This window comes from Melozone crissalis, unplaced genomic scaffold (genome assembly GCF_028551555.1).
Source record: "Melozone crissalis strain CALT ecotype California unplaced genomic scaffold, PUWL_Pcris_2 ptg000008l_1, whole genome shotgun sequence".
In the NCBI taxonomy this organism is placed as follows: Eukaryota; Metazoa; Chordata; class Aves; order Passeriformes; family Passerellidae; genus Melozone; species Melozone crissalis.
In genome coordinates this window covers 11,571,415-11,588,469 of record NW_026535786.1, presented here as the reverse complement: position 1 = coordinate 11,588,469, position 17,055 = coordinate 11,571,415, and the positions used below count along the sequence as shown (strand labels likewise).

Sequence of the window (17,055 nt, the reverse complement as noted above, 5' to 3'; positions counted from 1 at the left end):
CTGCTGCCATTGCCACTGCCCCACCTGTATGCTCAGGTGCACACACTCCTTTTATGTGTGTAATCACACCCTGGGTGTGCACTGTGGGGAATGCTTTTCACAGGGTGCTGATTGTGGTGAGACCCTAAAGCAGTCATTTGCCTGCTTCCTTGACTCCAAATCTTTTGCCCATTTGCACAAACCTGGAGATGGAAACTTCATTCTATCAATCACAAACCAGCTCAGAGGTACTTTTCTGAAAATACACAATATCTGCAGTTTATTTTTCAGTTTGGTTTGGGGGGGCAGGGGTTGTTCAAGCACAGACTTTTTTCTTAGACATGCATTCCATGGACAACTCAGGGCAGAGAGTCTCTAGTCCTTCACCAGCCGGTAGATGTGATGTTGGGCACCGTGGTCACTAGTTGATACTTCAAAAACATATGCTATGCACAGCAAGGTCTCCTGTGTGTCCCTGTTTGTCACAACCTAGACAGAAAAGGAGAAAAAGCTGAAATGGCAACTGCTATTTCTCTGCTTATGTATTCCAACACATTTAACACAAAGCAGAAAGTCAGTAATGGACAAAGAACAGAGAAGTGCAGGATCGATACACAGCTTGGCCCACAAACCACAGCACTTTTGCATCCTCAGAAATACAACGCAGTGAAGAGACAGGGAGATGACAAAAAGTTCACTGTGACCAAGCAGTGATCACATCAGTGGAAGCAGGTTGTCTACTTCCCACCCCTGATGTTGCAGATTTCAGCAGAGTGGAAGTGTTTCACTCTGGAAAAAAAAGCTCTTCTTGCTCTTTTTGTTGCATATAGAGGGGCCCCCTCCTGTGGCACACCCACTTCTGTTCACACAAATATTGACAGATCACAACCATAGACGTTGTTTTCCTTCATCTGTTCCTGCTTGTCAATGGTAGACACAGAACACGAGTATTAAAGAATAGAACTCCTATTACAGGAGACTTACAGATTTGACTCCATTACACCTCCCATTCCATACACTGTAGATGTTGGGAGAAGGATGGCTGCTACACTCATGCATTCTTACAGAAGCTCCTTTTTTCCCATTTTTTTTCTATGGCCCCTCAGGACCCTTTAGCGTCTCTACAACGTGACTCTGTCAGCGGCATGGTGAAGGAGCAGTGTTGTCCTAGTTTCTGCAGCATGCACTAGGTGGCAGAGACAAGAGAAATATTGCTCTCACAACTCCTAGCTCAGCTTCCCTCTCTCTGTCACTGCACAGCTTTGCACATTCTTGTCACCTGAGTTTGTGCCATAGCTAAAGTTCTCTCCTGCTGGAGAACACAGATTTTTAGGAGCAGCAGCACAAGCTCAACTCCAGAAAAAAACCATTCCAGCTGGAGGCTTGAACTGTACCAAAGCCCAACTGTTCTTGTGAAAACAGGAAGAAAATAGCTGTTTTCAAACTTTCCTATTAATTTTAGCAGTATGATTTTGGTCTGTTTTCTTTTCTTACTTCATGATTGGATTTGCAGTTGAAGTCCTTTCTTCTGCAAGATGTGGTGAGTTATATACATCCAGGTGTGCTAAGGCACCAGGCCCTTTTCTGAAAAACGGGCTCTGAAATCTTGGGGAGTTCTAGATCCAGAGAAAAGTGCCAAGCAAGATAAATGATGCTTATGGGATTAGGGGTATTCTAAGCTCATAAAAGGGTTCATAAAAAATTTTATTAGACTTGGCTCAAAGGTGGTAGTGGGGACTGAGGGCTACCAACATGCCTTACATAATGCGTTTTTCATCTCCGCAGTGGGGAGTGGGAAATGCCCATGCTGCTGCTCAGGGAGCAGCACTTTCATCTTGCACAGCACTGCAAGGTAGCGTGTGCCAGCCCCCACTTGGGACATGCCTTCCCATGGGAAGGGAAGATAAGGGAAGGACATGAGATAGGGAAAGACATGAGATTTCTCAAAACATAAAGCCCCTGAGGAAGTATAACCATGTGACAGGTTTTTTCTTAGAATTTATAGGAAATGCTGCCCTGACTGGGGAATGAAACATGCAGAAGGCAGCTACAATGTTCCCCTGTATGAATTACAGCACACACGTCTTCCATCTCTCTGTCTCTGCCCCTCTCATGCTTTTGCTAATCTAAAAGAACTCTCAGCATTATTACTCCTCATTTCCTCCAGATGTTTAAGATCTTAATACAAGCATGAAAGAGTAAACTTAATGCCCTATGATGTCTATTAACCTTGAATTCTATAGCTGATGTGTCTGAGCCACAGAGCAGTGAAACGAGTTGCCTGCAGTTATCAAAGATCTTCAGAGAATGGAATAAAAACCACTTTGATTTCCAGTCTTTCATACAGCCACCAGCACCTCTTCTACTTACCCAGCCTCACGTTCTCTGGGCAAAGATCAGTGATGCCTCTTACAGAGGTGAACACAGAATTTGGTCCATTAGAAAAATCCACTTTTTAAGCTGTCTGCCCTCTTCCCAAATTTAGGCTGCTGCATCTGAGCCTGGAAAGGCTCCCAGTATAACAAAACACTAATGGAAATCTAATTGCTGTAGCCTTATGATCCTGACCTAGCTAGAGGTTGCAGTGATTCAGAAGGTGTCACAGAGTTTCCCCACAACTCCTTTGCATGTCTCCATATTCTGTACAGGTCCCGGGTGGTCCTGAGGAACCAATTTTATTTCCCCCCTAATATGGTCAGTGAAGAACTCTTCCCACAGAAAAATTTTATAGCCACTCAACAATGTCCTTATGAGTTTTTTTACCTTGCAAAAAGGGCCAGGGCACAGAAAGGACCTCAATATTTGTGAAATAGTGGAATGAGCATTTCCTTCACTGACTTTTTCATTATTCCCCTTCCTTTGTCTCTCTGCCTCATGAGCTCTCCCTTTATTTTTCTTTTTATCTCTCTCTTACCCAGGTCTCTCAAATTCTTTTGCTGCTCCTCTGCATGAGTTACCATCTCTAGAGCTCCATAAATGGTCTTGAAGTGCAATACACATGAAAGAAATTAAGTTCAATTAGATGCTGAGCTATAAAAGGAAATCTGCTTCGACTCTCAACAGTGAACTCCTGCATGGTGCTTACATGTTGCCAAGTTGCTATGAAAACAGCTGAAATCCCTACCTGTAAGATAGTGAAGTTCTCCAGCACACTGTTCATCATGTACTTCTCAGGAAGGTGCTTGAGTTTGTGGATGAAGTTGATCATGTACTCGCAGAGAGGGGAGCGGTGGATGCGGTAGGAGTAGTGTCCGTTCTCGTAGCGTGCATACTCTGTCTGCAGGGAAAAACAGAGAGGGGCACGTGGGGCTGTGCTGGCACACCGGTGGCACTGTCACAAAAGGCACTCAGAACAGAAAAATTACAGTGGCACTTTTAAATAATTTTATGAACAGTGACCACAGTACTTTGCACCAAGGTCAGTCCCCTTGAATCCTCCAAGTTCTTTAGCTTGATTTCTTGTTTTCTTGAGAATGGTGGGTTCCAGCTTCTGAGCAGCAAACCCTCAAGGCACTGTGAAAGGTAACTAAGAGGAACAGACCAATTGACACCTACACTCCCATCTGCATCTCTACTGGAAAAGTACTAAGAGTGAATAAACTGAAAAAGTTAATAACTATTGCTTTAGCAAGACCAGGAAGTAATGATAGTAATATACTATGCTCAGGATGCTTTATAGTTAAAAAGACTAAAGCCTTCTGGGATCTGTGTGAGAGAACATAGAATTTATGCCCCCCACTTAAAAAAGGCTCTGGCCAATGATACCCAGAGGGATTTTTTTACTCACATTCCCACCTTGGTTCCTGTATATTTTATCTGCCTTTGAAGAGAAACTGAAGCCATATTCTATGATTTCACAGCAGACCCTTAAATGCCTGTAACCTTCTTTCACCCCAGAGGCTTGGTCGTCTTTCATGTGCACCATGACACCTCCCTTTAGCCCCTCTATCCCTTTGCAAATACTTAACTTCGGGCATGCCTAGCATGTGGCTGGAGATGGGTTTTGGAGAAGGATGCACCTTGAACTGACTGCTGACATGAGAACAGCTGGTGTTCTGCACATAGATGCTTCTGCACCCTGAGGTTCCTTGAGAAACAGGGCAGCAGGGGGCATGTCAAAGCAGCTTTCTTAGCAGCGGAATGTGGCATCAAAAAGAATTTCTTCAATGCCAGTTCTATGCATAACCCAGTTATTTGCAGTTGCTCAAGCTGTAAGTGTATAAGCTCTAGATCTAATAAAGCTGTAAGGCTATAGTCTGTAAATTATTGCAGTCAAATGAATAGCTATGGTTTATAAATGATCTGTTTAAAAACACTGGTGAGAGTGAGGTGTTGCTTATATGTTTTCACATTTCTGGACTACAAAACACATCTATGTTCCTTAGCTTTCTTTTGCTTCCCAAAAAGCCCCAGAGCATCGGCAGAGCTAAGAGTCATATGTATTTACATCTCCTCAGAAGCTGAGATTTAAGGGGAAAGTAGCGAACACTAGCAGATCTTCAGTGAAATCCTAAGACAAGCATTTTGCAGGCTGAGTGATCTTACATCTATGGCATCCATCTCCCTGACCAGAAGCATGAGATATATTTTGCCTTGAGATACAAAGGCAGGATGCAAATACTCGAAGTGACAAAACGGCAGCCAGAGGGAATCTTGCATCCAAGTGTCTACTCCTTACCTCTACTTTCTCTACCACCTGCTTTCCAAAGGAACACACTTTGGTGGAACAGGTAATGACCATGTTTTCTGGGCTCTCATACTGGCTGGAAACACCATAGAAAGATCTGGATTCATCTTCAATATTGGTATTCAAATCAGCCTGCCAAAAAGAAGAACAAAAGAAATTCAGATGGTTATCAATAGATGGTTGTGGCATTTTCTCACCATTACCTTACACAGCCAGGATAGTGAAGTATTGGGATTGTCCCCAGCTCCTTAAGCAGACCAATGTGCATTGAGCAAGCGGGAGAAATCTGAAGAGTACTGAACAAAATCCTATTTCCACTTCAAAAAATGGTGTGGGTTTGCATACACATTGGGGAAATCTGGTGGAATATCCTCCTAACATGAAAAACATATGACATGGCTTGGAGGTACTCAAAAAGCATGTGGAGAGCAGACTGCAGAGTCAGAGCAGTGCAACAGACAGGCTAGACTGGCCTGACTCACCAGGAAGGAAAAAAATAGTAAAGCGACAGCAATAAAGTTTTTCCACCCTAAGAACATAGTAAGGGAAAAGAGACAGCAGGGAAAAGGAATGTGTGAGTACACACACACATCAAGCTCAGGTACTACAAATGTAAATAGACAGGATGCAACATAAGGAATGTAGGTTACTGATGGATCCAGCCCAGCTACACCTGAATTCAAACCCATCTCCAGTAGCAGCCACGGTTTTCAAATGTGGGTGCCTAAGGCTGGCCAACCAAAGCCTCCTGTTGGGACAGAACTCCTAAAAATCCTGGGTGTCTGAAGCTTCCACCAGGGGTCATTCCAACCGCAGTTATGAAACAAGTGGCGGATCCCTTAAGCTCTAGAAACACTAGGGGTGTGTGGGAATGCCCAGCTCAGCTCCCTCCCCTTCAAAACTGAAAGGGCACAGCTCCTCTGTGCTCCACAAGCCCATGTGCTAATTCACATCAGCCTAAAAGCAAGGATCACTTCCCATAGGCTACTCCAAAGCATATTATTCCTACAGCTGAGCTAAGGGAAGAGGAAACTGAAGAAAGTGTGTTCCTGCTACAGTGTGACTAAGACAGCATTAGATACCATTCTAGCAGGGTTTTCTTAACAAATGTCAGTGAAGAGATTTTTATTTGAGATCAAGAGCTGCACTAAGGACAAGCAATGTGGTAGAACTTCACCACCACAATAATGAATGCCCCTCTTTCTTTGCCATGCAAAATACCTGTCTCTTAAGTGCCATGAGATAATAAATACTGTTAGCTTAGTTGTCTTAAGGAGCAACTTCACAAAAGGTTTAGGTCAGTCTAGAAAGTGACAGTCAAGTTTTCTCCCCTTCTGTAGACACCTGAGCTTGCTGCTGCCTTTGTGGCATCACAAAAGAGAAGGGCAAAAAGAATGCCTATTTTCCTATATATGCCTATAGCAACACATACTTGGGTTGGCTTGAGACGCTTGAGAAACTGCACCTCAGAATTGTAGTTTGATGATGCCAGGCTGGTCCTGACCCCAAGAGAGAGCAGCGTCAGTCTTCAAGAGCAGTTTGTGCTTCCCCATTCCTGCTGTACTAACACACATCTCTGTAGCTGTACTATAAGGCTCACTGAGGAATTGCTCAGTTAGTTCTCAGTGGGATCAGTTCCCTGGCCTGATTCAGAAACACCTGTGTGTGTTCAAACAAAGAATGTATTGGGAGGACAGGCGGCAACAGGGATAGCAGAAGGCAGGACAGCTTATTCCAGTGAATTGTTAAGGCCACGCTGAAGACCTTGGTATTAAATAACTGTAGTTATGCAGCTACTTTCTTTGTACCACAAATGCACCTGTATTAGAGAATAGCAGTATTGCTCCATTCTGGTTTAGGTTTTTATTAAGTTACTGTAACACTGTACTTTAATACTGTAATATTCACTTCCATGTCAATGCAATCAACTGTATTGTTTATTTCTCCCACACTCCAGCTCTCTGAATAAAGATTAACTTCTTCCCTTGTCCAGAGAAGAACTAGACTAGGAGTCCTTCACAATATTTTTCTGCTATTTCCCTTGGGAGTCATAACCACAATGTATGGGCTTGATTTCACTCTTCCAAAGAAATTCTCCCACTGAGTCAAAAAGAACAAAGGGTCAAGGCTACAGAGGCTCGGTCAGGCCACTGCTACTTAAACACTTGCAGCACCAGACAAACATTTTCAGCGTCTCACTAGTAAAGTTAAGGTTACATTCTCCAAAAGACTCACAGGTAAAATTGAAAAATAAATACACTCAATACGAGGCAAAGCAGAAAAGTGCTAGTTGCACTTCATGAGAAAAGCTTCACTAGCCCTAAGAAGCCACTCTAGATGCTCCCACAGTTTGACAAGCCTCCCATCACAAGGCCAGACTAGAATTTCACAGCCAATTAACATCTAATTAATCAACATTAATGGCAAAACTACGGTAATACTGTTTGAACTAAGGAGTTGTCACCATTCACTGACATTGTGTACAATCAGGTACCTGGAAGCCGTGTTGCAGTGGAGCAGTGGGATCATGTTGGAACTCCCTCACATTTACACTGCACATTCTGTTCTAAAGCTTGTCCCATGTTATGGGCTAGGACAGTCAGACATGGAGTGATCAGTCACCAGGAGCTGTGTACGCACCTCCTGTCGCCTTTACAGATCGCATAAACATACATACAGGGAATTTCAGCAACTCCAGGGAATGACAGTAGCAGTTTGCTGAGAGCTTCAGCTCATGTTTGCAGGAGAATGCAGGTGGAGCACCCCAGACACTGCTAGCCCTACAATTACAGCTTTTTCACCTATTTATAGCTGCTGGTTCCCATCCTCTTAAGGAAGGCTGCTGCATTTAGCTTAACATCTAAAAACACTATGGCCTTCATGCCTAGATTCCTATGACTTCCTCACAACACCTAGACCATCAGGACTACATTACTTCTCTAAAGAAAACCTTGTGTGAAAGCAGATCCAGTGCTGGAGCGAGCACCCGAAGTGAGCAGAGACAGGTCTGACTTACTGTGTCCAGTACATTCCACCCTGAAAAGATGCAAGAGAATAATAGTGACTGTGATTCAAAGGAAATTCATCTTCCCAGAACTCCATCAAGCAGGAGAGGTAATCTTCACTTTATGGTCTGAGAATGCGTAGAATTTTTTTATATGTAACTGGATGTGACTAGAACCCAGGTGCCTCAACTCCTCTCTGGCAAATGCCCTGGTATGTCCAACAACAAATGAGATGGTCTTAAATAAATTCCTTAGCCCAGCCTAGGCAGCCAAAGGAGACATAGGCAGGATTTAGGAAAGTCTCACTGAAAGGGCTGAGCTGCCTGGCCCCTCCAGGCTCCTACTTGCCACTGCTAGAACAGGGTGGGACTGCGGGGGCAGCAGCAGCAGGATTCAGGCTGTTGGGTGGTGTCCAGCATTCAAACAGCTGTTCTCAGTCTCTTTTACAGGCAAAGGTAAAGATCAAATAAATGAGACATATTACAAGCTAAATCTGAGTTAGGAGCAACCAGCTGGACCAAACTACTTTATCTGACAAAGTCAGGGTTCTTGCTTTCTGTCCCAGAAGTTCCAGATGCAAAAACCTGAGCAACTCTGACATAGCAAAAATCTGATGGGTCTGGGATGTGTTTAACTTGCTTTGTAAGCTCAGCACAGATGACACACTTATCCACAGCTTGCCTGATGACTTCCAAACATGCTGAAACTACAGTCACTGAGATATCTGTGATATAGTACATCCCAGATATTCACATACTGCATGCAAGAGTGAAATCTGCCTGCTTGGAGGGGTAACATCTGGGATTCTCTCCTTTCCAGAGAAGTAAGCATAATGTTTAATTACCTACAAGACAGGATTTCTAGAGGGAAGAGAAGGGATTTGTTCTGGGAAGAGCGTAGTAGCCCTACACAAGTTAATATGCTCCTTTTTCCCCTCCATCTCTGGAAAAGATTCTTTGAAAATTCCTCAGCAATTTAATCTTTCAATCAGCCTTTTGCTGCTAATAAGCTGTTGAACACTGTGGGGGACAACTTTGGTGAAAGTGCCATTGGCAGAGTCCCCTTACATAAGGGTGGTGGTGCTGGTGATGGCAGGTGAAATTAATGTGTGTAAAAATCATAAAATTCTCTGTTTCTAGCTGCTGTCTTGTTTGCTGCCTGAGGAGCACCAAGAACAGAGTGAACGTGAAGACGAAATTGCCATTCCTTGCTCTCCAGGCAGTTCCAGGATTGAAAGCACCCAGTGGGCAAGGCAGGGTGCTGAGGGCAGTTTGCACTGCTGCTGTTTTGACTGGATTTGCTTGTGACAGGAGAGAAGCCAGGTGCAAGACAGCAGTTTCCAGCCCACCCCTTCAGCACTTTCCCACAGAAGTAAATTCCATTTAGCTGAAAGGAGCGCTCAGACGCTCAGAAGATTGCTTGCCTATCAACGAGAAGAAATTGCTACATACATTCTTCACAGGCAGGACAAAAATTCCCCTGATTCATGTCTCTGCAGATGACTGCTCTGTGCAAAGTACTACCTGTCCTGAATTACTGATTTGTCATTTTTCCTTCTGTCTTCCATGCAGAGTCTCACAACTTCTGAAAGCCCCAAGATGCAAGTGCACCATTCTACTAACGTGCGAAGCCCTGAGAACGCCTCTTCCCCAAACTATTAATAACGATCCACAGAGGAGGAGTTCACAGGGAGAAGCAAGGAACAGGTGGCAGAGATAATATTAGCCTGGAAAAGAGCAGGGCTGCCACTGTCCATGTGTTGGGAGGCTGATGTCTCACATTCATTGTCATATGTGCTAGAATGCACTTGGAGCACAGAGAAATGTCACACAGATGTCATACACAACTTGCCAACCCAAGTCCAAAAATCAGTTCATTGTACCAAATTCCCAATGCCAAAATCAAGGAAGAATTGCTAACACTGCATCACTCCTTATGTTTCAAACTCATCAACTTTCAACTTTTAGCTATTGTATAGATGATTTAAAGCACCTTTAAACAAAGGTGAACATCTCTTTCTCAGTCATACTAGATCCTCAGTGCTACAACAGAGGTCAAAAAACCTCAACCCTGGTGTTTAGAATCAGGCCTCCAGTACACAACAGATCATCTGGTATATTAAATGGTTACTGTAGCAATGTTAGGTTCATGCCTTGGGTTCTTCGAACCTAAAACTACAGATATACAACCCCAACTTACTCATTCCTTGATTTGTTTAAAGTCTTTGTCACCTGCAACCACAACTTCAACTCAGAACCTCTGAAAAATCAATCATGTCTTCATGTCTCAAAGCATCCTTTCAAGTATTAAATTCTACTCACCATTTTATCCTAAAATGATGCTATAAATTCAATGGTGTAGTAACTGCTTTATCCAATGCAACTTTGAACATCAACAGCATATTTGTATAGTTGTCCAGAGCTATGAGGCAGCAAAATGAAAAAGCACCCTAGCACATACTGGTACAAAAGTATGAAAATGCAGACAGATATAAAAATTTCTGCTGAAATCTGATTTTCTTCCTTTTTTCTTTTCAATCATATTGTCTTATTTGTGAAAAGTGTGGTTTTTTATTTGTTTCTTAAAAGTCTTAGAAACTTACATTTAACTAATGACTCGACTTGTAAACTTTGCCTATTTCTAAGTGATAAGCTGTAATGGGTGCCACCAATAAAACCTGATGTTAACTCCAGATGGGATTCAACAATTCAAGGGTACCAAAAAAAAGTATCAGACAGTCAAAATATTAAACCAAGCCCAGAAATATTTCTGTCCTTTTAAGTATAGAGTTGCAGAGCCCCACAGCCTTGTGCACACATTGGAGTACAGCTGTTTCAAATCCTATGTCACATCTCTTTAATCAAGCCAAATTCCAGTGAGCTGATACCCTCTGAACACCTCACGTGGGAGCAGAAAAAACCCAGCTTGATGGCATGCCACCATCTAAATCTTTCCAAACCCTGACAGAGGTTGGTCTGACATGGTGCATAGGGCACATTTATACTTCTGATATTAAAAACCAAGTCATCACAATCCCCAAACTGAACCACAAAAGCAGAAAGGCAAACTGTCAATTTTGATAAATAAATCACAGTTGCAGCAGATCACAATTTCATGATTTCTCTCTCTTCACGTCAGGGAGTTCAAAGTGTTTAATTCTCTTTGTGTAACATCTCCCTCTAAGCTCTTCCTTTTGGTTCTTGAAACATCCAAAGCACAAAAGGCAATCAATACCTTTCAAAATACCCTGTCAAAAGATAAGCTTCTCAGCAAGGTGCTGTTTTCTCTCCCAGCCAGAACAGAGCTGATCTTACACCTTTTGTTTTGAGCACCCCAGGCAGGCTTTGTTGTACTTCGCCAGGAGCTAATCCCACAAAGGGCTCAGCTCAGTAGCAGAGGCTGCAGGTAATAAAATTATGTGTCCTCAAAAATCATCAGCAACCAACACTCTAGGCACAGGCACTTGAGAAGAAGACTCCCAGCCAACATTCTCCAACTCATTTCTGGAAAGGCTAGGCTTGGGACAGCTGGGAAGTTGCATCTCAAGGCACTTAACTCTTCCTTCTGAAAGCACCAGACAGGAGGCTTTCCAGTGCCACTTTGTATGAAGGGAATGAGATATAAAAGCTCATTTTTCATCATCTCACTCTGACTTGAGGTTGAATGATGTGGTAAACTCAAGGTGAAAGGCTCCAAATCCCATTACACATTCCCTCAGCCATCTACTGTACAACTGCCCTGAGCTACTATTATTTTTAATTTCATAATTCCTATGATAATATCAATCACCAAAGCTATTTTGTTTGTACCTTGAAGCACAATGGCACAGTTTTTCAAATTTCAGTTAAATCACAAAAATCCAAATTGAGTGAGTAAGCTTTTGCCAGGCTGATTTCTACCAATTTACCAGAAGTCATTTCAGTAATATATTATCAGCATAATCCAATTTCATTATATTTTTCTCTTATCTCTTGCTTTTCCAGCAGTAAGTATGCATCTGTAAATTATTAGTATTGAATAACACAAAATGCAGCTACAGAGACAGGAGAAGAGATGGAAAAGTTTTGCTTCTGGCTGAGGAGTTACACAACACTGAGAGAAGTGAAGGCCTAAGAGTATGCAGAGAATAATTTCCTCTGAATTCTTTACTTATACATGAATAAAAATTCTAGAGGGTCCAAGTCACCATTAGCAAATCTGCAGACAGTAGTCAAGAACAACTCTACAGATGGACAAGGTGAAAGATACATCTGCTGCAGACCAGAAAGTGTGCCTTGTGGGGTCAAGGAAAGATCTTGTGGGCTCAAGAAAAGTGACAGTGACAGAAATGTGTCTGTTTTATTTAAGTTGCCTACATGGGGAAAAATTTGTTGGGAGGCAGCAATTTTCTAACAGCCAGGGAGGTCACAGCTTTGAAAGTGACAAGCTTCACAGCAAATGGGTACCCTACAGAGGGCCCTTCTCTTACCCAGAATTTGACAAGGAAGAAGGCATTGGCTGGCCCCCTTTCAAAGAGCTCCTTCAGGCCCCCTTTCTTCTCAGGGAACTTGTCATAGATCTGCCGGATATCCACTGCCTCGAGGTAGGGGTCATTGTAGCTGGGGCTTGACTGCCCAATGTGCACAAACAGGTGCTTGTTATACTGAAAAAAGAGGAAAAACATGGAATTAGAAAATGGCTCAGTACCATTCAGTACCTACTGAACATCCACTGTCCTTCACAGAAGACTGCTGGAAGTCAATGAAGATTTGATAGAGTTTTCTAAAAGAGCAGAAGAAATCAATAGAAATATCTTTACTAATACCAGCTCATGCTGTTCTTTCCTTCCTATCAATACATTCACACTTTTTCCTTCTCTGAAACACCATTGTTGGGTTTTTTCTTCCTATTTTCACTCCTAAGTCATTGCCTTGTGCTGCTGCCATATAGTCTGCAAAACCCTGAGACACAGAGTGTTACCCATCACAGGTCACTCAGTCAAACATCGATGCTCCTGTCCTATGAAAAGTCTGAAATCCCAGAACAGATAAATCCCAGGCAAGTAACACTATCTTTTCTGAACTCTCCTATCTCAGCCCATCACCAGAGCACATCTCAGGATTCAGAATCAAAAAGTTTAGTAAAAGAGGCAAATCTTATTACTTCCATTTCACTGTGGAAACACATTGACACAAATTCATCATGGTTCCACCAATTTTAAGTTCTTAGCACACCAGAGAAACACATGGCTTTATGTGATCCTAGCAACTTCTGATTTTGGTTCCATATTGGAACCCAAAGATATTCCATATCTTATAAGACTGGACAGGACAGCCAGAATAGCCTGGCAGAGGTTTATGACCTCAGTGCCTGGGGCTCTGGTGTATGAATATCCATGACCCTGGACAGGGAAGCCAGAAGCACAGTGCACAGACCTGGTTCTATCACTACTTATCCTCTAAGAGGAGGATATCTGGTGTTTCCCAAAGATGACTTTCTATTCTCTGAGGAGAAACAAAGCAAGTATTTCCATACACATAGAGTAGTATAACACATCCATGATGAACAAGCTGTCCAAAGATGCAAAATTAATGAGAGGTGGAAGCAAGGTGTGTTTCTTACTGTGTCTTGGTCTTGTTGTTGTTCCAAGAATGCAGAGAACTCTAACATCCAAAGTTTGGAGCTAGCAACCCTTCGTCCTTGCCAAGCTGGTGCTGACGGGGAAGGTGAGAGGCCAGCAGGAGATTCAAACCCTAAGCACACAGGATTTATATAACAATAATTTAGAAAAAAATGGCAATGGCTTTCCAGTAGAACACCTACTGTCAAAGCTGACTCATAGTTTCCTTATGGCTTTATTCAACATGCAAAAATATCATCCACAAGGCCCTCAGTCTACCTGTGCTCTAAATGGCTTGCCAGTCACCCTCTGCTAAGACAGCACTGCCAGGGGTCATGGTGTAAAGGACAAACCACCCAGGTTGGACACCAGAGAAAACATGTTCAGCAACTTTAAGAGGATTTAGACAGAGCCCTAAAGGAGCAGTGAAATAAACTGTTTAGTATCAGAATGAGGTGTCACCACTATCTCTCAAAATGGGGAAGCTGAGAAGGAAAAGACCTTTGTTATTCTACTTAATGAGAAATTCGGAACACAATCATGTTATGACAAAGAACAGTGTTCTAGAGCATGAAGCATGGTGGAAGACCAGTAGAGATATGTAAACTTTTATTCTCTGCTGAGCCAAGAAGAAAAAAACCCAACACAACCAATATAAAACAAGAAGAAAACAAAATTTACAAGCTTCAGCTCTCTCAGTAAAAGGATGAGAACAGGTAATAAGAGGAAATAATATAAAAATTGGTTTTGGCTCTTTGAAATGCTTCAATAGGTTTTGTTTTTTTAAATTAACTTTCAAGATTTTTAGAGTGCTGGCTGTTTTTGAAGTTGGAATACAATTTCCAAAGAAGGAAGTACATTTCCTTACCTACCTGGTATTGGAAGTGGAGGCTGTACAGCATAAGGTTGTTGAGAAAAAGGTTTCACACTAGAGAAGTACACAAAGAGAGGTGGTTAATAAAAACACAACCAAACAAAAAAATATTCTTCACTGACTGTTTGGACAGATTAGATAAATTATTTCTCCTCAGGAAGAAAGTAGTTTAAGTGTCTTTCAGAAATTATCTTTCTGTGTGGGCAAGAGAAGGGTCATGGGCAAACACTCAGAAAGCAGTAAGGGGCCAGGACTGGATAGATAAAAATTTCCCTGCAGGTGTTCAGCAGGCCCCCCCTCCAGATTTGTTTTTCTGAGATCCCTATCAGCCTCTTAATACACTGGTGCCCATCTATTTATCCTTTCCTTTCAACTACGAGTAGTTTTATATCTTTGCAAGTGGATATAGGTCTGGATGCCTCTCAGACTTTCAGGCCCAAATTCAGAGACATTCAACACCCACAGGTAAACAGAGTTTTCAGGAGAGCTCAGCTCCATTTTAACACTACTGTAAGAAAAATGAAGGCCTTAGCATTTCACAGATCTTGTAATAGCTAATGGTGTTCCTCAGGCAGCAGAGAAAGCAGCAGAAGCACCTGCTTTGGGTGCTCCATGAAGAAATACTTACTCCTGGGAAGATCCTGCTTGGCCTGGCAATGGTCCTTGCCAAAACTGCAAGAGAACAACACATAGGCAGAAGTCACCACTCTTACGACAGAGATGAAAAGGAAGGCTTGCTCTTTTCTGAGGAAACAAGCTGCAAGCTCACAGACCTTTAAAGATGTGAATGAGTTCTCTCTTCTTTTTACATTCCTGGATTCATTCTTGTGGAGATGCTGACTGCTCTTTTTTTTTCATTCTACACACTACTACTCATGATATGCAAAAGACTGACCCGAAAGTGATCTTTAATGTTAAATATTATGCATCAACTTGTGCCTCTGTCTCCAAAGCTTTTATGATGCTCACTCTCTTGGAAGGACCATTTTCCCCAGGAAAGTTCCATGGGAGTTATTTTGGCAGAAATCAATGCTCAGCAAATGCTCACTAGGCCCAACTCATGGGTACAGAGATGCTGACACACCTTTCTCTATTATGGATTTTGTGTAAGGGCCATCTGATCAAAGTGCTGAGAAAAAGATTGGGAAATATAAACTTGAGAAAGGGTCAGGATGGCCCAAACAGATTTATTCCAAAAAGATGCTGGACTAAGAAAGTGATATGAAAATCCAAAGGAACTGATTGTTCTCTCCCTTGTATCATTAAAAAAATATACACAGTGAAACTCTATTGTTTTACATCAGTGTGAGCAAAGAATTGGACAAAACTGTTGAAGCCACATGACAGATTTATTCTACAGAGACAATGCCTTTTGGCCCATTTTGTCTTAGTTCTCAGGATTTTCCTGAGCAAGTCCTAACATCCTTTCAAACAGTCAAGTGTCTTCTCAAAACTCCACCAAGTCACTGATCCACTCACCCCAGAAACAGCAGGGTAGGCTGGTCGTGGGAGACCAGGCAAGCCCATTTTACTATGGAAGGAAGTTGCAGAGATAATCTGGGCAGATGACATTGTAGCCATACTCTGCATGGCTTTATCTTTAGCTGCCTGATCCTATGAGCAAGAACAGAAACAGAAAAAACAGGATTATTATAATGATTAACTAGTTGCCAGCTCTAATGGTCTATAAACAGAATTCTCATCAGCTTCTCTGTCAGGAACAGGCATCTCTGAAATTCTGGGCAGTTAACTCACCAATAACTGTCCTAAGAACTCTTTAAAGCTGTAAGGCTGTGACTCATTACTACAGCTTCAGATGTGAATAATCAGGCTTTCTGAAATGCTGGTTTAAAGACTGAGAAGCATTTATCCTTTCTGTCTGAGAGCTTTCAACCATACAGCTGAAAAGTTTTGTTGTGGAAAGTACATCCCTAGCTGACTCTTGTGTTTTAATAATTGGTAACAATATTCAATGGGAAAGATTCTTGATTACAAAAAAAAAAAAACAAAAAAAACAAAACAAAAAAAAAAACCAAAAAAACCACCTGTGAGGCAAAGGTCACAAAAAGAGATCATCATCATCATCATCACTGCAGAAAGGACTACCTCAATTAGGGACTGCATTAGTCTCAGACAGAGTTGATCATTTTATCCCTGTCTTTCAAGTTTCAATGAAACTTGAAACCTTCATCATCTCCAGGGCACATATGCAGGGACATTCCTTTTTGTATTTTAACAGGACTGTAGATTTACACACATTCTTACAGGCAATGACAGTGCCACAATTAGTGGGTCTGAGTTATGTATAAAACAAACAGCATTCTTAATTTTTTCTTTTCTTCAAGGTATAAATAGGCAAACAGAAGCTCTTATATTCTGCCTTCCCTCCTACATCCCCTACAATTAATCTTCATCCTTTCAACATTCCACATTTATCTGTGGTATTATAATTACCACAGAAAACTCACAGATTAATTCATAGCTTGAAGAAACTGCTGAAAGAGGTACAACAGCCCTTGCTGTCTTCTTCAGGAATTCTCACTTCCCACATGCATTCACTGAACTGCAGTAAGTTCTCACCCTTGGGCCTCCATTCTTTCTAACCCCTCCAACCTATCTAAGGTTCTCTAAATTTCACAGCACAACTATCTTAATGTGTCTAACAAAAAAAAAAAAACAAGTGGAGAAGCCATCTGAAAAAATCTCATTAATAAATGTTAATGTTCAAGCGGAATGATCACTAGAAATGGGCAAAACTTAACCTCTTCTTTTTTAGAGCATTTGTGACTTCAGTTAGTACCATTCAAGTGAATGGAAGGGAAGCATTTTAAATGCTGAGAAAGTTCCTAATATTCTCTAAAGCTATGGGAAACGTTTTCAGAATCCAGTCTAAATTATGCCTTAGGGAATA

General features: G+C 42.0%; 1 protein-coding gene across 1 annotated transcript in view; it reads right to left on the bottom strand.

Annotated features, from left to right (window-relative positions):
- Positions 1 to 265: 265 nt before the first annotated feature.
- TEAD4 (TEA domain transcription factor 4) overlaps positions 266 to 17,055 on the bottom strand; it is a 50,722-nt gene continuing 33,932 nt past the window's right edge. Inside the window, exons 6-13 of the mRNA XM_054270144.1 lie at positions 15,624 to 15,758; positions 14,773 to 14,816; positions 14,143 to 14,198; positions 13,273 to 13,403; positions 12,140 to 12,313; positions 4,658 to 4,798; positions 3,104 to 3,256; positions 266 to 468 (exon numbers count right to left, since the gene is read on the bottom strand). Coding sequence (XP_054126119.1) covers positions 355 to 468; positions 3,104 to 3,256; positions 4,658 to 4,798; positions 12,140 to 12,313; positions 13,273 to 13,403; positions 14,143 to 14,198; positions 14,773 to 14,816; positions 15,624 to 15,758 — 948 coding nt within the window. The 3' untranslated portion in view covers positions 266 to 354. The remainder of the gene's footprint in view (positions 469 to 3,103; positions 3,257 to 4,657; positions 4,799 to 12,139; positions 12,314 to 13,272; positions 13,404 to 14,142; positions 14,199 to 14,772; positions 14,817 to 15,623; positions 15,759 to 17,055) is intronic.